This window comes from Musca domestica, unplaced genomic scaffold (assembly GCF_030504385.1).
Source record: "Musca domestica strain aabys unplaced genomic scaffold, Musca_domestica.polishedcontigs.V.1.1 48, whole genome shotgun sequence".
Taxonomy (NCBI): Eukaryota; Metazoa; Arthropoda; class Insecta; order Diptera; family Muscidae; genus Musca; species Musca domestica.
Window position 1 is genome coordinate 6,072,401 of NW_026712340.1, and position 22,102 is coordinate 6,094,502.

Consider the following 22,102-nt stretch of genomic DNA (forward strand, 5'->3'; position numbering starts at 1 on the left):
ATCATAGGGCTGCCTAGTCACTTCTTAGCCTGAGTCACCCTGTCATTTACTACCTTTATAATACTCTTTTACTCAACCCTGTTCGAGCCTAATTTCGTACGTAGCGAACCCTAACAAACCATTTCCGGCATTTTGATCCCATCGCCACCCAAACTACACCCCCCGCAGAAATTACAAGCAAATTGAAATCTCGAAGCATCCTCATCATCCTCACTAAAAACCCAGGAAAACTGAGCAGATCCATTTGAGGACCAATTATGGGATGCACTACCAACAGAATTGGGATAATTTCTGCGGTGGTTGTGGACAGGTTTTGCCAAAAAACCCGGCCCCATATATTTGTTGCCTTTTTGCGCCGAATGTGAACGGCCTGCAACAAAACTTCAACTTCGGCCAGAAAATCGAGGACGGAGGTGATGTGCAGGGCCGCCTAACTCATTTACGTGGGGACTTCCCACTCCCTGAAGGTCTCATGCCGGGCATAAGCTCCGAACAGCAGGCTGGTCTAAGCCCTCCCCCTCATGCTGGTAAGTATCCCCCATCGAAATAGAGCCACATAAATTAATTTATTTTTCTAATCTGTCCATCAGATCTGTGAAACATGTCTTGCTGGTTCGCCTGATAATTCTCGATCCGACACCCTGAAAATATCGTGTCACTACCAAACATCGATCGAGTTCCCCTATAGCAGGTTAACATTTGGGAAGATCAAAAACGCTCATAAATTTTAAAATACGCATTCATTCATTTATACAATCCCGCATTCAGTATTTCTACTAAGACAAGCTCAGCGGAACGGATGGGATTTATCGGCCCACTCCTTTGGGACCTTCACTACAAAAAGGTAAACATCCGGAACAACCCAATAATTCTATCAACCCAAGACCTTGTGTGGAGTTGGAATATATTTGTCCTCGCCGGCGGATCTACACTGGTAATACCCACCAGCTCTCAATGAAAAATTATCCGATTCCATCAAAATTTCACACATTCTTCTTGGTTGGATATAATCTTCAAAGTTGGAATCTATACGTACTTTGATACAAACATAATTTGATCAAATTATTGAAATCATGGTACCATAAAAAAGTAAGGTAGAGCTAAAAGCTGATTACAATTTTTTTTCCAAGTGTGCCCGACTTCTGTCATTATTGTGTATTATTTGTTTTGAAAATAAAAAAAAATATTTTCAAGGTCAATGTTTGGAAAAACGAACACTGCGTGGCCGGCGTTCAAAATATTACCCTGTTTTGTCCTGGAATTGAAGGATTAAACAGTTTGGATCACATTTTTAAAAAAAAAATCCGTGCGTTCAATAACGCATTCAAAAAAATAACAATTATCAAAACATTTTGTCGCATACAATTTTGCAGTATTTTGACAGAAAGCGGGCATAGCCCTAGGAATGTATTTCGGTACTTTTTTGTTTGTTTTGACCATTTAATAACTTTCATTCCTTAATAGGTGGTGAAACATTTTGCATGCGGAAATATTTGTGCCTATGCCTGTCTTGTCGTCGTGGTTGCCGAAGAACGGATTTTGTATGCGGTATATGCTGATGTGATTGATAGGTAAACAAATACCATAATCGTGGTGTCTACGTGATTGTCTGGTAGAATGTAGTTTTCTGTATGTTCGCTTTTTATGTATGGGAATCTTTCATTAATTTATGCCGGAATAAACCAGATGGTGCTATTTTTATCGCCACCGGGTGTGTTTGAGTACATTTTTTTTTTTTTTTTCAAATTTGTATGTCGCGTAGAATATTTTGTAAAAGAAATTAGACAGCTGTGATAAACGTGAAACTAGAGTCTGATTACTTTGAATTACCCAATTAGGGGAACAGATCAGCTGATATTTTTGAACCTTAATACGAATGAATTCAGTACGAAGGTGATTTTACTATCGTATTTAGTTTCATCAGACACATTTTCTATGTTTTGTTTTGATTCATTCGATTTTGAATTAAACAATTGCTGATAAATGTGATATAGAATTGGTACCAAATGTGAAATAGTTTTTGAAAGTTATTTTAGAATTCTTTTTATAAAAATTGAATTGGGAAAGGGGATTGAACAGACTTTCTTTTCCACTTATCTTTTAAGATCTTTTGCATGACAGATTCCAATCGCCTTTCCATTTAGATCTTCGAGAGAATACATATTATTTCCTATGGGCTTTACTATACGACACTTCGTAAATTTCCGGGCAAACTTAGCATTAAAATTTTTCCCAAAATCGCTAAGAACATAGTTTCTTTTATATACCTCTTGACCCGGAGAGAAAATAATCGTACGAGCCCTTGCGTTATACCTTTTTGCGCTTTGTTGATAAGCCTGATGCATATTCTGTCTAATTTTATTTCGGATTAGTTCCATCTTGTCGTTACGATCTAAATGTATAATTTCATGGTCCGCCAATGAGTGGAGCTTCCGAGCTAATTTATAATCTGAACCATGGGTATACATACTATGACCAAACAGCGCGAAAAATGGCGTTACACCAGTTGCAGTATGAATCGATGTTCTTAAGGCGCACTCTATGTCTGTTAGATACAGGTCCCAATCTCTGTGGTCATTTTCTAGATATGCCCTAATCGCCGCCAATACTGATTGATTGACTCTCTCAGATGCATTAGACTGCGGAGCATATGGAGCTGTTTGGATATGATTGATTCCATATGTTTCAATCATGTCTTTGAAAGTTTTAGATACGAACTGTGCCCCATTGTCGGAATGTATCGTCTCGGGTACGCCAAACTTACGAAATATATCCTCAACCATAAATTTTACCACATGGGAAGCTGTTGCCTCTTTCATTGCCTTAAGAAATGTAAATTTGCTAAAGTGGTCCACCACTATAAATATAAAGGCGTTGCCACTTTTAGACCGGGGGTATTTCCCGAGGAAGTCAACGTAGAGTTTCTGGAAGGGAAGATTTGTCACGACTTCATTTCCGATCTGAGGCTGAGTATTTTCATTGGTAGGCTTTGTCTCTTTGCAAACAGTACATTTAGACACATATTGCCTAACCTGGGATACCATTAGAGGCCAGTAATATTTTTCTCTTAAACGAAAAATGGTTTTTGATATGCCTCCGTGAGCTGACGTAGTTCTATCATGGGCTTGCTCTATTAAAGAATGGGTCAAAGACTCTGGGACCCACAATTTCCACTGAAACTCTTGTGTTTCTGGGTTATAGGACTTGTGATCTCTTTTAAATACCATATTGTCGACAATCTTTAGATCGGGGAGATTCTCCTTTTTATTTGCAATAATTTCTCTAAGCTGTTTGTACGAATCACTTTCAAACTCGGTGGTCTCGAATTCAAAAACCCGATTCATGTCTATTTCGTCGGCATTGGGTAGGCGGGATAGCATATCGGCGACAACATTTTCCTTTCCTTTTCGGTGCTCGATTTTGAAGTTAAATCCCTGAAGTTGCAATGACCAGCGAGCTAAACGACCACTGAGGTCCTTTAGACTCATCAGCCATTGTAAACTAGCGTGATCTGTTATCACGGTGAATTCCATTAGCTCCACGTAAGGACGGAAAGTTTTGATAGCCATCACCGCCGCCAAGCATTCCTTCTCTGTCACGCTATAATTTCTCTGACACTTATTGAGTTTTTTCGAATAGAAAGCGATCGGATGTTCATGTCCTTCGGCATTCAGCTGAAATAGAACAGCGCCGATGCCATATTCCGAAGCATCACATTGAATAAAAAAGGGTTTGGAAAAATCTGCGTGGCGTAACACCGGTGCGGAAGTTAAGGCCCTCTTTAAGTTTTCAAATGCCTCCTTTGCCTTTTCCGTAATTACGAATTTGGGCGATTTCTTCAGGGTATCAGTAAGGGGAGCTGAAAGTGACGCGAAGTCTTTAATAAATCTTCGGTACCATCCTGCTGTACCCAGAAAACTTCTCACTTCCCTAGCACTTTTGGGAATTCTAATTTTTCGAATTGCTTCTACTTTTTCGGGGTCAGTACGCAACATGCCTTCTCCAATAATAAAACCCAAATATCTCAACTGACGAAAACAAAATTTTGACTTGGTTAACCCGATTGTTAAATTCGCTCGGTCAAGGCAATCGGCTACTTCATTCAATAGACGAAGATGCTCGTCGAAATCACTTGAAATAATCAACAGGTCGTCCAGGTACACAAAGACATTCTCCTTGAGTCGTTGGGGAATGACTTTGTCCATCAGTCGACATAACCTTTGTGCAGCATTACACAATCCAAACGGCATCACACGGAATTGATACAATGGACGACCTGGGACCGTAAAAGCGGTGTACGGCTTGCTTTCTTCGTCTAATTCGATTTGCCAGAACGCATATTTAAGATCCACGCTGCTAATGTAATGAGTTTCATCAATGCGACTTAGTATTCCTTCAATGTTTTGCAGGGGGTATGCGTCCTTGACTGTGAGCTTATTTAACTTTCGAGCATCCAGACAGAAACGATTTTTTCCGGGCTTTCGTACGATAGTTGTACGATTGCTCCAAGGGCTTTCACTTTCCTCAATAACATTAAGTGCTAACATATTATCGACTTCTTGGTACGTGATAGCTTGAACCGCTGGAGACATTGGATAGTGGCGGTCTTTAACCGGTTCCGCACCTTCCACGAGCTTAATCGAATGCTTTTCTAACTTAGTACAACCTAGCCCATTTTCTTCAAAGGTCTTGAATTTTTTTACTATGCATTTTAATCGATTCTCTTGATCATTTGTTAACTCGTGAGGGTTGAGTTTGTAGTCGGGACCCGTATCAGTCATATCCCTGAAAACTTTTTCTATATTAATTTCAGCAGCTCCTATCACATCAGGGGCTAATTCGAATGTTCGCCAGAAGTCTATTCCAAGATATAGTTCTTGTTCCAATTGAGGACATAGATACAGTGTCATAAATTTTTCCTGCTCTTGGTATTTTATGATGGCTTTAATTTTCCCTAAAACATTATACTGTGTACCTCCGGCGGTGGTTACCCTGCTGGACATTGGTATAATTGGAATGCCAAGTTCTTCTATTATCTCTCGGCAATTTTTCCCTAACATAGTAACCGAAGCGCCGGTGTCTAGGAGCCCATTCATGATTTTTCCTTGCATACTGATTTCCGAGAAAACTCTGGGATCTGAGGCAATACCAGTTACTCTCGAAATCGTTTCTATCAAATATCTTCGCTGCTCACGCCACTTCTTGGATTTTTGTCTCAATTCAATAATTTTTTTCGGGATTACAGTAAACTCTGAGTTAAAAATTCTCTCCTTGACCTTAGCATAATTTCTTTGGCGATCTTCTAATGGAATGTAATGCCTCTGACCTGCAGAAAAATTTTTCGATTCTACACTACTCTTATCTCTAAATATATTATCGTTGTTTTTTATTAAAATTCGGACGTTTTTGGGTGCTAATTCTTCCGATTCACAGGGTTCTCTGACGGGTGTGTTTCCCCTGTTACTTCCACACCCCTTCGGGAGTTTCCCTGTTGACAGACAGGACACTTTGGGGTTACTGTGTCCGGCTTCCCACACCTATAGCAGAACAATTTCCGGACTTCTACTGGACAGTCCATAAAAACATGCCCCTTTTCTCGACAGTTCCAGCAGATCATTGGGACTCTAATTTGGCTTTGTATCCGGATAGCTGACAGCTCTTCACCAATATTCTCCTCCGGTACTTCTACAGGCTTTTCATAAATTTCATCATATATTTCATTTACTTGGCGGATAGGTCGCTGGGGGAACGTTACAGCTCTATTTTCGCGCCTAGGGAAATTTCTCTCGGCTTCAATACATTCTATTCGTAGCTGTTCAACCGACGAAATGGTCATCTGATATACATGTCGTTTTATATCTTCACGTATATATCCCCTTAGGATCTTAATCATTTCGTACTCGTAAATAGGTTGAAGTAATCTAGATCGCAAAATTCCCATCTCGTGAAAATAACTATTGATGCTTTCATTTGGCCTTTGTTTCCTTTCTAACAAATCCCTGAGTATGTCGAATTTGGATTGTGGGGTTTGATACTGGCTTATCAGCGCTTCTTTAAGACCCACCCAATCGGTGTAAACATTACTTTGTCTATGCAGCCAATACCATTCTCTGGCTTGACCAGAAACCAGAAAGGCGAAATCCCTCAACACTTCAGACCATGGAATATTATATTGAGCCTGCATGATCTCTAACCGCTTAATAAAATCCATAACTCTTAAGCCTTTCGGGTCACCACTGAAATTTAAACCAAGTTTATCAACTCGTATTCCTAGTGGTTCCACTCTAAACGTATTCGTTATCGGGCCAGTAAATTGATCTGATAATGGAGTTTGACTAGCACTCGGAAATTGGATAATTGGTGGCATATTCCTATTTACTGCGTCATTATTATTGTTTGACGTCGGATTAGCATTACTATTTGTAATAGAATTAGAGGCTATTGTAGCCGTTGGGGGTACAATTAATTGTTTACGCACAGTGTCGGATAGTTCTCTCATGCCTTTTGATAAAGAATCTATCATTTTCTTCACATCAGATATTTCTGTTTCGACCATTTTTTTAACTTTATCTTCCAATGACTTCTGGACAGACGCTGCTTCATCTTGTACTAGTCCATGTAAGTCGGAAGTAGTTGGACCATTATTATTCAAATTATCACTCACTGTTGGCACATGATTGGTGTTCTGATCTCTTCGCATTATCGTGTCTGCTAGATCGATAAATTGCAAAGCACTCATGTTCCTATCCTCATTCGCCATTTCGTCCGACCCTATTCGTCTTTGCTTACTCTGCTCTGGAAAATAAGTCGATCGGTTTAGGTCAAAATTTTCGGGTCTGTCTCTCTTATTTCTTTTACTATTGCGGGTATTGTAGATCATGACCTATACCCAAAATTTATCTTCTCATTTGTTATCAATTGAATCTCGGACGAAACCTTTTCTTGTAAGTAAGTTTTAAATTCAGTTAACCTTTTTTTCAAATATGAAACATCGGCAAAACAAATACTTTTTATAAATACATTCGATTACAATTACACATACAAATTTTCAAATTTGACAATTACAACATAGATCTACGGGGGAAGTGTAATTTTCAGAAGCAGTGTGTGTGTGGTTTTTTTTTATTTATTTATTTTTTTATTATTATTATTATTTTTTTTTAATAATTTTAGTGCCCTTTATGAGGTGTATGACTCTTCCCTTAGACATTCTTATTCTTCTAATAAATTATAGTGCTTTGTTAACTTCGGACCCCTGACATATCTATTACATTTCATAAATGAAAGCTCAGGGTTTTTATATGCAATACTAAGATTTTTGCATCTCTCAGATCAAAATCGCTATTGCTGCTACTCGATGTACTTATTCCTGTCTATAATTTATTTGGGTTATTTCACAAAAACAAATTTTAACAGTAGGATTCTCAATACAAATTGTTTTATTCCAGCTCGGAATTACAAGCTATTGATTACACCCTACTTAGAACAGTGGAGAAAACGTTCCCATAATATATTTGATATAGTAATATCGCACTTCGTAACCCATCTCTCTAAAGTTCGGATGCATACTAATATCACAGAATATTATTTGTCAAAAACATTTTCTTTTGTCTATTTAAAATCTACTAGCATTCTATGGCTGTGTGCGTCGATGTTACTGCACAGAGTTACTAACCTAATATCACAGTTTAACACGGCCATGTTTGAGTCGCCATTTTTGACAGTGGTATCAGGTACAATAAAGCTTTATTTTAGAATATTGGGCGCCATCTCTGTTATGTGTGCATTTGCTCGGCATATGATTAGGCCATCCGACTGTCACAGAGACTCCCAGGGCTAGGGATCTCAACCCGCCAATCGAATCCAACACACTAACATTGAAAGGGGACTTTACTACAATTGCTCTACTCTACGATATACAAAATAGGAGTCATCATACAGGGATCTCGGTGGATCGATCCCACACTCGCCCACCCTACCTGGATCCAGTATTTCCATTTCTTGCGTTTCTCTGAATCCCCTTGAACCACACGCTTCGAATCACACACTTACTTCATACCACCTTCCCCCCCAAGTTATACAAATTTAGCAACACATATTAGTATCTACTGTTTACAAAAGAATCATTTTTAATTTTATTAAAAAAAATAAGTTAGCTTTAAATATTTTCTTAATTTTTTTCTCTACTATTTTTTTTCTTACATTAAAATTGACAAACTGTATGGTATAAAAAAAAACAAATTAAGAATAATACCGGGCTTTCTTAAATCTATGGCTTTAATTACTCGGTAGAAACCAATATATTATCCTTTGCCTTGCTTTTCCCGCGCAATATTCCGCGTCTATACGAAATTACTAGCCACCTAAAAGAGCTCTCTTAACCGGCCTAATTGCCGCTAAAATTCCACGGCCTAAACTATCAGATCGAATCACAAGGACTCAAGATAATTTTACTGTAACACCTCCTAGCCTTTGAAAATAAACGCGGTATTTTTCCCTTACAAACTGATTATTACTTAAATCCTAAGAACTATAACCTATCTTATTACTAAATCTTTATACTGAATATTATATTTTTTTTCTCGAAATTTATGATTATTAACTCTTTTTTTCTTTTCTTTTAGTTCCAAAAAAGGAGACAGCAAATTTTATGGACGTCACATATATATATAAATATATCTATCAAGGACAACACAACGGTAAGACACCTTTTACCTGAGCAGTGATTTATAACGTTATTGATTAATTCTTCTTATCTCTTCTTCCAGTTTACGCTTCTTTCCGGAGGAAACAGATTTTGAACGCCAGGCAAACCCTGAAATGAAGCTGGACTTGTTGACTGGTCCTTTTACAATGCCGGCGTTCTGGGCGGGATCAATAACAGGCACAGCAAAAAGCTCAAAGTTGCAGCTGGCCAGTTTACAATTCAAATCTCCACACCCTCAATGTAACTTTTTTTGGCTTTTTTCTCCTGTGGACAACTTGCCACTACCTTGCGTTACCAAAAAGAAAAGGCAATTTCCCGCCGTTGTGCTGACCAAAACCGGACAATTTTCGGTGCTTCCAAAAAAGCTTGATACACCACCGGAATATTCCTGTTGGAGCAACACACATCACATATAACAACACATTACTCAACAAACCACTGTTACAAACTACTTACACAATAAAAAAATCGCAACACACAAATTAAATTTTTCCACTTCTTCACTGCTCTCTAGCTAAGTTTCACCGGTAACGTCTTATTCTTAACTTTGGCTTTTCTTATGCTCGCAGCCTTTTATACCCCTCTTCTCAGTGAATCCCGCCAGACGCTCATTTTCCACGAAACACCATTTTCCTGAGCCATTTTCAATTTTCATTCCTTTTTCTTTTCAACTGTCAATAGCCATTTTTTATTCTATTGTGAATTCTCATTTCAGCTCACCCCGGAGTAGTAGTAGGTTCCCACCTACTCAGCAATCATAGGGCTGCCTAGTCACTTCTTAGCCTGAGTCACCCTGTCATTTACTACCTTTATAATACTCTTTTACTCAACCCTGTTCGAGCCTAATTTCGTACGTAGCGAACCCTAACAAACCATTTCCGGCATTTTGATCCCATCGCCACCCAAACTACACCCCCCGCAGAAATTACAAGCAAATTGAAATCTCGAAGCATCCTCATCATCCTCACTAAAAACCCAGGAAAACTGAGCAGATCCATTTGAGGACCAATTATGGGATGCACTACCAACAGAATTGGGATAATTTCTGCGGTGGTTGTGGACAGGTTTTGCCAAAAAACCCGGCCCCATATATTTGTTGCCTTTTTGCGCCGAATGTGAACGGCCTGCAACAACTTTAGATTTTGTCGATGCATACCTTGAAATAAACATTTTGAAAACACCCGAATTTGAATGTTTTCTGAACAATTTTTTTGTTATTGAAAAGAAAACACATACATAAACAAATAAAGATGACATATTAAGCCAAGAAAATAAAAAATTAAAATCATATGGCATCATAGCCCTACCTTGATATCATTGTACCATGGGTAGATACAACAACGCTTGGGAACATTTATATGTGTTTTGTCAAAAATAAATATATCTTTATATGTTTTTTTTTTATACGACGTAAATCGGAGGTTATAATGACATGCATTTTCAACAATTTTTACAAATTTCAATGATTTTTCATTTAAGATTTTCAATTCCAAAATCGGTTTGACAGTTCACTGTCCCAGCAGCTGTGTCGATGCGACTACCAGTATTCTTCTACCATGGGTTGAGGTTTTCAAATTGTTGACTTGACATACCGTATTATGTAAACTCAAATATTTGGTCTGTTCCAGAACTGCATGGATGTAAAAGTTTTTACTACGATAATCGATTTTCCCTATATGATATCAAAAAAAAAATGCAAAACTACTAGAATCTTGCAGGTCCTGAACAGACCAATTGTTCTCCATGTGGTTGTTTTATTGCGTTCAAAGGGCTCGTTTCAGTTTATCCCCTTAAATTGCAATAATACCTATACGACGCAAATATTTCTCGTTTAGCGTTTACAGCAGTTTCTCCTTTCACCTCATTTGCCAAACAAGGCATATTTTCTAGTCATTCGCCATGTTGAAATTACTCCAGAGTGGACATGGACTTAAGTTTGCCATTGATGAAACTATTGTCGATAATATCGCAAACAGTTAAATATCGAAGTAAGAACGATATTTTGCCAGCTCCACATATGATTAGCCGCCGCCGTCGTAAGAATTTGGTTGCTTCGTTGTTTGACCGGAACAACACAACTCTATCTTAAAATCCTACAAAATAATCTTGAAATAAATAGTTAATATTTTACATTTAAAATATGGCAATCGATCCAAATTTTATTGAAGTCAATGAAATTACCGACTATTGGACATTCTTAAGAAGTGTAAGTAGGGGAGTTGGTGGAAAAATAAATACTGACTGCAACGAATTGTTTGTTTATCTTTTCAGATAGACTGGATGGATCCATGGTTAATTGGTCTAATAGTCTTGCATGTACTGACAACAACAACTACTCTACTGACCAGGAATAATACAAATTTCCAAATATTTTTATTTTTAATATTGCGTAAGTAGAATTAACTTAGTTTTTTTGCAATATATGGATCTTCGAGTCGAGAGATGATGAAATGAAATTTGCATACTACATGTGTGCATATAGCTGGTTGTATACCCAATACGATAAATGAATGCAAACACCCGTTCGCCCATAAAGGTTAGGGACCTTTTGAAATGTTTTGATGTGTGTTACCTTGAATTGAAGTGATACCAATATTTCTTGCGATATTTCGCGTTGTGTTGTGCATTTTAGAACTTTTATGTGCCGACCATTCGGAGACATTCTTAAATCAATCTAGCTCATTAATATGAGCATTAAGTTTTATTCAACTTGTATTGAGCTACGTTGTGCTTCCTATTTTGCAGCATTTCTGTTTTATTGGTATTACGATTGTAGCCAAAAAAAGTAACAGGAAATCCAATATAATAGTTCTATGAAAATGTATAAGTCCTTGAATAAATTCTCCTTAAAAGTATGAGAAAGGGGAACAAATTGAGTTTAGCTCCAGATGGCGGAAAATTCTTAAAATTTTTGCCGAAGGTAGGTCTTGTCATCCTAAACACAGCGAAATAATTTTTTGGTATCCATACTTCTCGAAATATAGGGTTCAAAATATTAGTAAAAACTCTCAATGTTTTTTGAAAAAAATTCCCAAAAAAGTTATTTTAAGATTTAAACTTTTTTTTAAATCGACGGCCTTCGGTCGGTGTTTGGGATTTTTTCCGCTGGTGTATGCCCAACACCAAGTTCATTTTATGTGGCCGGCCTTCGGCCTGGACTTGAGATTTCCTCATCTGGGGTATGTCCAACAACGGCTTCGCGAACGAAAGTTTTTTAGAGTAGTGGGTCTTCGGCCGTCCTTGGGATTTTATCCGGCTTGAGGTTTTCTACTCTGAGGTATGTTAAACACCGGCTTCGCGAACCAAAGTTTATTTAATATTTTTTAAATAACTGAAAAAATATAAGGAATGTACCTTTTAAAATTTTGAGCCCTATATCTTGTCCCATCTTTGTTGTTGTAATCAGGATACAATAATCTACCTGTAGCGACATTTTGAAGTTTTTATTTCGATTATCGGTTTTTATTTCGTAAAAAGGTGTATTTCTGTATCGCTGTGTTTAGGAAAACAAGGTCTACTTTTTCAGAATTTTCTGCCATCTGGAGCTACACTCAATTTAAGCAATCCATGTTGGGTGTAGCAAATATATATATTCTTCTAAGTTTTAATTTATCCCTGTTTGTTGCTCTTGTAAAATAAAAATAAAAAAATATAATGTTCTTAAAAATTCCAAATATTTGTAAATAAGTTCATTATCTATATTCTCTTTCCCCCCTTTTTAGTGTCTGCCGTATACTTTTCCGAATCCATAAATGAATATGCAGCCATGAATTGGCATTCATTTTCCAAACAGCAATATTTTGATAGCAATGGCCTATTTATATCTACTGTATTCTCAATACCAATACTGTTGAATTGTATGCTTTTGATTGTAAGTATGAACAATAATAGTACAAAGTACATTACCATGAATGTGGATAAGGACTATAATATAGATACAAAAAACAGTTTATTATAGTCATTTTTTTTTTTTCATAAAAGTATTGAAGAATTCAATTTTTTTGCATTCTTTATAGGGCGCTTGGTTGTACAATTCAACACAAATGATGGCAAAATTGAAAATTGCCCAATTAAAGGACAAAGCACGAAAAGAACGTCTACAACAACAACAATCACAAGACGATCAAGATCATATGAAACAGCAGTAATATACCAAGGACACAAACAATAACTATTTACTTAATAATATTATTATTTTTAAAACAAAAAACAAAACACACATATGCATACTAAAAAGAGCAACGACTATACAAATGACTTACTGAATTACTTATAAAATAACTAAGTTCAATTGTCAATTTATCTCGTAAACTATATGTATATAAGGTTTCCTTCGCAAATAGCATAGCAATTAAAACATTTTCTGTTTCAAGCCGATTATATATAGACTTTTTTTATTTTTGAAATCCGTAGGTCGTGTATATGCTAAAGTGTCATTGCTATAGACTATTTTTTACAACAATACCAAACATAAGTGTTCCCCTTAATTAGATTTTTTTCGTAAAAGACTTAAAACATAGTGATGTTTTTTTTTTATATTTTGCGTGTTTTCATAAAAAGTAATATCTAGTTATATGTCATTTTTAATATAAATAACATTTTTTATAATTTTCAAATTTCATTTAAATGAAATTATATATAGAAATATCAATGTATGCCATAGCCATGTAAAAGCTTTATATGTATAGATTTGTAGTATGTAATACAAAGAATATATAATAACAACTGTTGAAAATCAAATAATTTATTTATTTTAATTTCTAGAATTAAAAAGGGAAAGAAAGAGAATACTCTTGAGATATACAAGTTGGTACTTCGTCTATTATATATTTTATTATGTCTAATCATTCCTCTGGAATTCTATTAACAAACATTTTTTTTAATTTTTACTTTGCCAAGGATATCAAGCTGTTAGTACATACCCAATTTAGTTTGAGTTAGCATCGCTACTCAATGGTAATTTATTATATATTTTGCTATCACTGCTTTTGTGATATAAGTGATGATGTCAGTATTATTATATAATAATTATTCCCATTTTACCAATCTCAGGGCAGAAAACATACATTTCTTGACAAATCTCCGCATTACTCTATGATAGAATTTTAAAATTTGTTATCACTGTATTTTTTGTCATTGTTTAAAAAGTAAAAAGTATTTGACAGAACATTTCCAGTACGAACAATTTTTTTCCATTTCCACTCCACTTGTGTCTATTAAAGGTGATTAGAGAATTAGAGGGGTTTAAAGTTGAAGTCGCATGGTACTAATCATGACTCAATCGGAAAGTTAGCTTAACTTCAAAGGAAATAGGTAAAATGTAAGTCGGTAGTGCAATATTATTTTGTCTAATATACTTATTATTTATAAAAATTTTATATTATTATATAAAATTTTTACAATAGGGGAGAATTCACAAAACATGAAGGAAATGTTGGGGTTTCTGATTTCAAGATAGGAGAAAGAAATATTTGTTTTATTCAAAATTTAAAGTTTAAAATTGTTTTTATCATGTACAATGGAATGCGAACCAAAAGCACCATTACAAAAATATTTTTCAAATTTTAAGTTAACTTAAATTTACAGTACAATCAGTACAATTTTTAAACACCCCCTTATTTTATCATGGGCAAGTAAGCACTAACAAATTGCCGCCTAATGCCAAAAAATAATTTCAAAGACGAGCGAAGTCTTACTTTATGGGCCGTTTTATATGTCAACCCCAATGAAAACAAAATAATTGCATTTCATTCAACTCTAAAAACACCAGGGGAATATTTCACTTTCGAAACGTCTACATACATTCCTGCAAACGATAGCCGTTACCATTGTGTTCAACAGTTTCGATAACTCTCGAGAGAAATCTAGAGCGAGAGAGCGCGCGCATTTTTTCAACAGCATTTATCGAAATGAGATGGTTGTTATCGATTGGATTAGAATGCTCAGCAAACATCATAATCACCATTATTAAACCCAAGCAAAATCAGACGGTCAGTCATGGAACAAAGTTAACAAAGCTATTTAAACATTTAAACGAGGAACGTTGAAGTTGGAAGAACAACACGAAAATATACACAAAATAATAAAGTAATAATTCCAATAAGAATTTAGTCATTTACAAATGTTTATAAATATAAAAAAACAACAAATATACGACTCAAAGAGAGACACTTTGGCAAATAAAAAGTGCAAAAATGAATCGAGAAAAACAGTAATAAAAAGCGTGTTGTGTTAAGAAATTGCAAAAAGAACAAAAATATGGAAACTGTTGCGACAAGTACATTGGGCAAACAAATTTCATAAAAATATTACCTTTTTATGTGTATTCCACGTTGGTGTGTTTCGTTGGTGGTGAACCGCTCCCCTAGCACAGCAAAAAAGGAAACGAGGAACATGAATTTCTTATATATTTAACAGCTGTTTTTTTGCCCGCAACTTTGTTCTCTACACTCTCATACGGCATTTGGAATCCTTTTTTTTTTGTTGGCCCCACAATTTTCTTTCTGTTGAGATCTGGAAAGATATTGTGTTGATTATTTGTTGGCTAATTTGAAAAATTGAATTAAAAGCCATAAATTTTTATGCCGAGATAAAGCATACATATTAACAATAAAAAGGCGAAACAGAGGTCATTCAAAAATTCTCTCTCTCACTATATAGAATCTATCGGACACCTTACCCCCTGCCCGGCAAAACTGGTACGGCTCGACAACACCGCCGTCTGTCTTGTGGAATACGTGACATACGATATTTTGTGTTGGTGTTGTTTTTTTTCGCACAGACAAGATCCAAAGTTTTCGACATCAGCGTTGCAGGCCTGCCTCCCACCTCCAACACATTAATTGTTCCAACTTTGGCAAACATTTGTATTACAACAAACCTGTCAGCGTCTCTCCTCCATTCAAGACCTCTATTCCACTCTGTTTGTTTGCCGAGAAGCAACATTGTACAGTTTTGTTGTTATTAATTAATTCTACTACTGCTGCTAGTCTACATCAAAACAAAACTAAAAACAAAAAAATATTAAACAAAACAAACGACGACGATCACAACAACAGATAAAACGACAAAATGCGGTTATTTCCAGTTCGCTTGTCGAGCATACCAAAAATGCTCGACTTCTATTCACAATTCAATCCATCACCGCTCTCTATTAAGCAATTCATTGACTTTGGTAAGTAGATTCATTGTATGAGATTTGTATGTAAATATTAATGAGTTTAAATAATATGCATAGGTTTTAAGAGAGTCTGGAAACTTTTGGGGAATGGGATTTGCATTAACTTCTCTCGTTCTACCCTGCTAAGTAGACAGTAGATCTAAGTCGCTTTAGCTTGCGCAGCCACCATTTCTTCGCAATAAGAATATATCAAAATTTCTGGAACCAACATATGTTTCAAATGCAAAACGAATAAATTAACTATATTAAGCTTCATAAATGGCCAATGTCTACACTCTTGAAAGATTTAAAAGTTCCTACCATAGTACAACAATAGCTAGTGGTACACAGAACTGTCAGACATTTTTGGATAAAAAATTTTGCAAATTTTTGAAAATCGCAATTTCATAAAACTAATGAACAATCTTGTATAGGAGAACGTTTACTATTTTATTTTGTAAAATGTTTTTGACATACGTATCAACGATCACAAAAGCGGATGTATCTACATTTATTCTTCTACCACGGTGTCAACAAAGAAATTTAATTTAAAAAGAAAAGCAGAAAACATTCCATAAAAAAATTCTGGAACAAATCTTTATCTAAACAATTAACGAAACAAAAAACCAAGATAGGATGTATTTCTACCCGAATAACAGCCAAATATGTTTATGGCACAGGTCTCATAAATGTGTGCATATTTATGTATGTGTATGTACTTGCTAAATAATATAAGCCTACAGCAAATAATAGTAGCTGCTATTAAGATAAATAAGGATTAAATGAATGTTCCGAAGGAAAATAAACAAATGTTCTATTGTATCAAAGGAAATGAGTAGATTATATAACAGATAACCTACATAGTCATTTCCAGAGAGAAATTAAAAACAAAGACTTAAAAGTTTAAAATTTATGCTTTTTACTATATACATGCTTAGGAAGCTATTCCCCTTCTTGCATAAAATTTTAAGGTATATCCATATCAGGTCGTCCTTGGGTAAAGAAAAAAAACCTGTTCCAATCTATCAATAAGTAGGTCAGATATAAAGGTGAAAGTACATAAAACGCTTTTTTTGACTGGCTTAAGTTATCGGCTGGCTTCTTCGGAAAAGAACAGAGGAGCCTATGGCCAAAATCGAACTAAGTCAACCTAAAACTCCTTTGTTCCTCTAAAAGGAACCAGACGATGACTTATGTCAGTCAAAGGAGCTCTTTATGTACTTCCACTTAAGGCATTACATTGACTGGCCATTGTAGTATCAGATAACTGTCCTTAAAATGGGATAACATTGCCTATGATTCTGAAGACTATGTTCATCCTCACAAAGAGGTAGAGACACTTGAGCACCTACTATGCTGTTGTTTCAGGTCATCGCACAAGAGTCGAATGCTATTCAGTAGACGGGATGTAGAATATCTAACATTTTTCTTAGATATAGATCCCATTATCATCCACGGGTTTGCTGAAAGCAACTCCTAAATATGTTAACCACTTCTCTAATCATCTCTACAAATCTTCCTTTTCTTCCTTCTATCCTATCTTTAATTCTTTTTTTCCAGAATGAAAAACAATGGACCAAAGTTCTCCAAGCAAAACAGCTGTCGACTCTTGTTTAGCTGTGCATCCTTAAACCAAAACTTAAGTTGTAAAATATAAGTGGTTACTACGATAAAATTCTTATTTTTTCTTGCACGGAAAAGAGGGAGAATGGAAACGTAACTGAAATGACTGAGATAGATATAGATATTGAATTGAGTATTGACCTAAAGTTTAAAAACATGATGTCCACTTTTTTCTCAATGCAAGTATTTTTCCCTTGGAGATCTGTTTCAACAGATTAGCTACTAGTTCTTTTAAAAATATTTCTGAAAAAAAACATTGTTTCTCAGAAAATGTTAAAGAATGGTGGTATTTTTTATTAAAAACATGACTATAGTCCTAGACATTATGTCCACTATTTGCAATTGTGCGGATAAGAGGGAGAAGAGTAATGTAACCGAATAGACTGAATAAAAATTCTGATATTGATTTGAGTAATGATCTAATATATAGCAACGAGAAGTTCATGATGCCCACTTTTTTCTCAAACTTACCATATTTCCAGTGGATCGTTGTTTCAACAGATTTAATTTTTTGCTATTAGTCCTAGTTACTCAGAAAAATGTTGTTGAAGAAATGAAGAGTACTAGTTTTTTCCTCATCGTCAAAAGCAAAATAATAGTCCTAGATATTATATTTACAACTACTATTCTTCAGGAAATACTTTTATAAATTTTGCGATTTTTACTGTAAAATTAATCCAGAGGAACATACTAAAACTTCTTGATTAAAAATCAAAAATTTGCCGCATGTTTCATTATGCGTACGTATGACAACTCTATTGCCTGGCAAATACATAGAACCAATACAATTGAATAAGACCTCCAAAAAAGTTGGTGTTTTCATTTATTCATTTCTTATTGATTGAAAAATCTCCTTTTATCGTCAACATCCAAATGACGACCTTTTTTATATGACTAATACCATTTGGGATCTCATTGCTCAATGTTATCCTTTAACAAAACGAACGAACAAACTCAATGCATTTATTGTTTTTCTATCCGGCCAACGACACTGGCTCTGGCTACATGAACCACAAATACACGTGTCAAGAGTTTGGGTGTTTGCGTTTTATTGTTTATTCCTCATTTCGTTTGCCAGCCTAAAGGATGGAAATTTCCTTATGGCAGCTGTGCTATAACCCAACCGCTTGTTGTGAAAACATGTGTTACTTTATCATTGAAACGTCCTTGACACCATATTACTTTTCCATGCGGCCCGGCATACATTCACCCTGTAAATGTAATGACGTTGGTGCGCTCTTTCTTTCTATTCAATATTACAATATATATTTCTCTGTGTACTACTACTAACTCTCTGAGACAGCTTTTTTTGTCACAAAGAAAAGCTTGTTTCGTTTGCTTTGGAGGATTTTGTTGGAGGCAAATGGGAAACCTGATTGTTTGACAACGGGAGGGAAGACAATGTATAGTCTTTGGAAAACAATAGGCCTAGTTGATGAGATTTTATTTTTTTGCGGCTCTCGTTTAGACGTAAATGGAAATGGAATTTATTAGGGAAACAAGTTTTTCTTCTTTTGTTGTTGTTATATCCTCTACTAGATTTGTCAGAAAAAACAAACATATTGCAACACACATCGGTACATTCATATGTTTGTATATAGAATGTTGTTTAGATATATTTGCAATTATTAGATTATACATACATACATACATACATATACGATATACATCTTTATATACAAATGTATAAATTTGTGTATTTATTTTTACATTTCCGCTATTAAACAATAAGCTTTAAAGATGAACGATTTTTATACGTTTTAAGGAGATGGTAGTAACTTATGTAGGAAATCGTTATGACAATTTTTGGGCTTAAATTTTTCATCTATTATTTTTGTTTCTATGGAAAAATTTATTTCATATTGTACATTCGGTTGAACTCCCATTTTCCATCCCAAGTCCAAAAAATATAGAGTATCACAAACAAATTTCATGTTATTTCAACCAACCTTTATTTTCCTAAGAACTTTAGTTTTGTCGATCAATTTAAAAAATATATATACTAAGGAAGTACATGTTATGAGCCAACCAGCCAATCAGTAACTCAGTCGTTGACCTCGCCACCACCATCAATGTTTTTATATTGAGATTTATTTGTTGACATCATATGGTCTTTTTGTGTGTTTTAGAAAGCAGCTGTGCATGTGTAAATAATTGAACATTGTGTTCAGCATTTTTCAATTCATTTTCGGTTATTGAACGCTTTCGGAATTGCATTGTAGTGATGAAACGTATATTTATATTTATTAAATAAATATTTCACATCACACTGTTTTTTAAGAAATCATAAACGGAACTGGTCGATCATGTGATATACTATATCACCTTAATTGTTTAAGTACTGCAAAAAAAAAAACAAACATTACAAGCTGAAAAACCTGGTCTTTAGATAATATAAGAAAGGTTTAGACACTACTTTAAGACGGTGATATCTTCTGCCGAGAGAACAAATGAAAAAATAATATGACGTGAACATTGAGCACATACAAACTCAAATACTTTGCAGGCACGATCGCACCGGTGGACTGCATACAAATTTATACAGAAAATTTTAAGATAAAACCACAATTTTTTCAGTTTATAAGAATGTGGATCCTGTTCATTTGAAGAAATTCAGAAATGTATGGCTAATGGAAGCGTGGTGTAACTTTTAAGAAGTCGTGTAGGCTTTCCACTCCATTACGAGGACATCATTCCTATCCTATTACAAGTCAAATCTCAAAATAATAGTAGGCGTTACATCAGGACGATGATGGTCGAATAGGAGGAAGACAGAGTAGACTGTTGCAGATATGAGGTTGAAACTGATGTACGGAACGGATGTCTGTTGCAGCAGGATCCAGTCTATCAGCTATCTCGCGAACCACGGGCCTGTTAAGTATTTAGAGAGCCACCTGACCATCTGTATATATGGGGTTTCCGATATAGGTATTTAGATATTCAAAGAAAAATGTAATTTTTAATAAAAGATCGGATGTTATATCATGTCAGCCAAATGGCACGCTCACCGAAAACATAATTTTCATGAAATTTTGCATAATTCAATCGTTTATGGGATGCCATACTCTCTCAATAGTCTCACGATTACCATCTATGAGGTTTTGAATCGACGCTGGGCTGTTGGCGTAGACCTTTTCTTTCAAAAGCCCTCAAAGGAGAAGTTCCAAGGGACTGTTGGCGTAGAGTTGTTCTTTCAAAAGCCCTCAAAGGAGAAGTTCCAAGGGACAAAACACAATAATCGTCTGCCACAATTTCAATTGCCACTTTGACAGATTATCCGGTCCGAAAACTTTTTGAGTAAAAGAGCGGTGGTCTCGATGTTTGTAGGACGGTCTTATTAAAAGTAAGATCAATACCATCCAATTCAGAACATAAAAATGCATAAATTATCCGCCGTGACTGTTGATCCAACTTAATTTTCGAAAAAGTAAGATCGGACCTAAACCTTATCAAACGTCCACACATTGAGGAAGGAGATGCTTCTCAACAACAGCTTTTGGGAGGTTTCAAGCCTCAGTTGCGATAAGTCTGTCTGTTGACGCAGCCACAGGGGTGAGTCTCATCCGTCAAGATGATTTTTCGATGGAATTTCCGATAATTGTTAAATTAATTTAAAATGAATTTCAAGAACTCCTATCAGCAAAGACAGAATGTTGTTGATGATCGGGCGTGATGTGATCTTGTGTTAACTGAACTTTAAAAGCCCTAAAATTCAAGTCTTATTCAAAATGCTGTGTAATGACATGTGGAATGGCCGATTCTAGTAAACGACGAGGGAAGGAAAAATCTGGGATTTCTTCAAATTTTTTTTGGACTTCAGTAGTAAAATTCTTATTTGTGCTTGAGCGATATGCACAAGTTTCACTCTTTACATCTGTAACTTGTCTCAAAGGCTCCAATTTATCCACCAAATAATGCATTGCATTGACGGTGCTTCCAACGAAACAAAAATGCTTTTGTTTTGCGAACTACGACTGCAAGATTTTCATCATTTTTGCAGTAAATATTAAAAAAATTATGTTGTATGTATCAAAATAACACCTCTTGCTGGAAAACTTTGCATCAAGGTACTTGTCCACTTACGATAGCACTAAAGTGAGATCATCAAGCGTAAGTAGCAAAAATTGTGTTGAGATTTTCCCTTTTAAAAAGAACAAGCTCTGTTTTAGCTGGGTAATCATTTGCATAATTTGATTCCGAATTGGTATCGTATCACGACAACTTTTCCATATAGACATAAGGAAAGAAGGCTATCATCGGATGGCGATTAAAAAAATCCTGAACTTGGCGTTTAGTAGCTCAGATTCAATAGATTTCAATCGGGGCATGTGTATGAGTACTTATTTATGAATGTCTAATATATACCTAATCCATTATAAAATATTAATGACCTACATTGCATACATTTTCCATATTATTAACAAATAAATGTATATTTCTACAATTATAGTAATAATTATTTATATATTCGGACTGATTGATAATGAAATTAAAACAATACACAGCTAAAATGGAATAAGTGTTCAATGACATCTTTTTGGTTTCCTCGGAAATACTGACAGTATTAAGAAAGTCGTGTTAACTAAATATTTGTTCATATTTGTTCAAGTTTT

At 35.3% G+C, this 22,102-nt stretch overlaps 3 protein-coding genes and 1 long non-coding RNA gene across 11 annotated transcripts in view; 3 read left to right on the forward strand and 1 right to left on the reverse strand.

Moving 5' to 3' along the window:
- Positions 1 to 109: 109 nt before the first annotated feature.
- Positions 110 to 9,194, forward strand: LOC131804714 (uncharacterized). 5 transcript variants are annotated; one of them, XR_009343237.1, is made up of 6 exons: positions 362 to 527; positions 591 to 691; positions 769 to 1,094; positions 1,465 to 1,571; positions 8,625 to 8,699; positions 8,769 to 9,194. XR_009343237.1 is itself a non-coding variant. In XM_059127820.1 (6 exons), the coding sequence occupies exons 1-5, from the start codon at positions 522 to 524 to the stop codon at positions 8,671 to 8,673; spliced, it is 339 nt and encodes a 112-aa protein (XP_058983803.1). In that variant the 5' UTR covers positions 362 to 521; the 3' UTR covers positions 8,674 to 8,699; positions 8,769 to 9,194. The 5 variants fall into 5 exon arrangements, 2 of the variants coding, with proteins under 2 accessions (XP_058983802.1, XP_058983803.1); XM_059127820.1 differs by having other exon boundaries at positions 769 to 844; XR_009343235.1 differs by having other exon boundaries at positions 591 to 1,094.
- On the reverse strand, positions 8,107 to 10,633 carry LOC131804720 (uncharacterized). The gene is made up of 2 exons (XR_009343243.1): positions 9,164 to 10,633; positions 8,107 to 9,095 (listed from the first exon to the last, which is right to left on the reverse strand). It is a non-coding gene; the product is annotated as an uncharacterized LOC131804720 (long non-coding RNA).
- An 80-nt stretch (positions 10,634 to 10,713) lies between these two features.
- On the forward strand, positions 10,714 to 13,450 carry LOC131804713 (transmembrane protein 18-like). Of its 2 annotated transcripts, none has more exons than XM_059127817.1 (4): positions 10,714 to 10,913; positions 10,979 to 11,096; positions 12,430 to 12,578; positions 12,724 to 13,450. In XM_059127817.1, the coding sequence occupies exons 1-4, from the start codon at positions 10,848 to 10,850 to the stop codon at positions 12,853 to 12,855; spliced, it is 465 nt and encodes a 154-aa protein (XP_058983800.1). In that variant the 5' UTR covers positions 10,714 to 10,847; the 3' UTR covers positions 12,856 to 13,450. The 2 variants fall into 2 exon arrangements, with proteins under 2 accessions (XP_058983800.1, XP_058983801.1); XM_059127818.1 differs by having other exon boundaries at positions 10,715 to 10,913; positions 10,983 to 11,096.
- Positions 13,451 to 14,636: 1,186 nt separating this feature from the next.
- The window catches only part of LOC131804712 (pyruvate dehydrogenase (acetyl-transferring) kinase, mitochondrial-like), a 54,888-nt gene continuing 47,422 nt past the window's right edge, over positions 14,637 to 22,102 (forward strand). For 2 of the 3 annotated variants that reach the window (XM_059127814.1, XM_059127816.1), the window contains exons 1-2: positions 14,637 to 14,794; positions 15,368 to 15,881. In XM_059127814.1, coding sequence (XP_058983797.1) covers positions 15,779 to 15,881 — 103 coding nt within the window. In that variant the 5' untranslated portion in view covers positions 14,637 to 14,794; positions 15,368 to 15,778. The remainder of the gene's footprint in view (positions 14,795 to 15,367; positions 15,882 to 22,102) is intronic. The other variant, XM_059127815.1, reaches the window with a different exon arrangement.

Excerpts from the sequence above, each read along its gene's own strand:
- LOC131804714 (XM_059127819.1), top strand. The coding sequence starts at position 263 with ATGCACTACCAACAGAATTGGGATAATTTCTGCGGTGGTTGTGGACAG. Across the intron at positions 528-8,624 it reads AAGCCCTCCCCCTCATGCTG|TTCCAAAAAAGGAGACAGCA; the intron begins GTAAGTATCCCC and ends CTTTTCTTTTAG. Across the intron at positions 8,700-8,768 it reads CTATCAAGGACAACACAACG|TTTACGCTTCTTTCCGGAGG; the intron begins GTAAGACACCTT and ends CTCTTCTTCCAG.
- LOC131804713 (XM_059127817.1), top strand. The coding sequence starts at position 10,848 with ATGGCAATCGATCCAAATTTTATTGAAGTCAATGAAATTACCGACTAT. Across the intron at positions 10,914-10,978 it reads ATTGGACATTCTTAAGAAGT|ATAGACTGGATGGATCCATG; the intron begins GTAAGTAGGGGA and ends TTATCTTTTCAG. Across the intron at positions 11,097-12,429 it reads ATTTTTATTTTTAATATTGC|TGTCTGCCGTATACTTTTCC; the intron begins GTAAGTAGAATT and ends CCCCCTTTTTAG.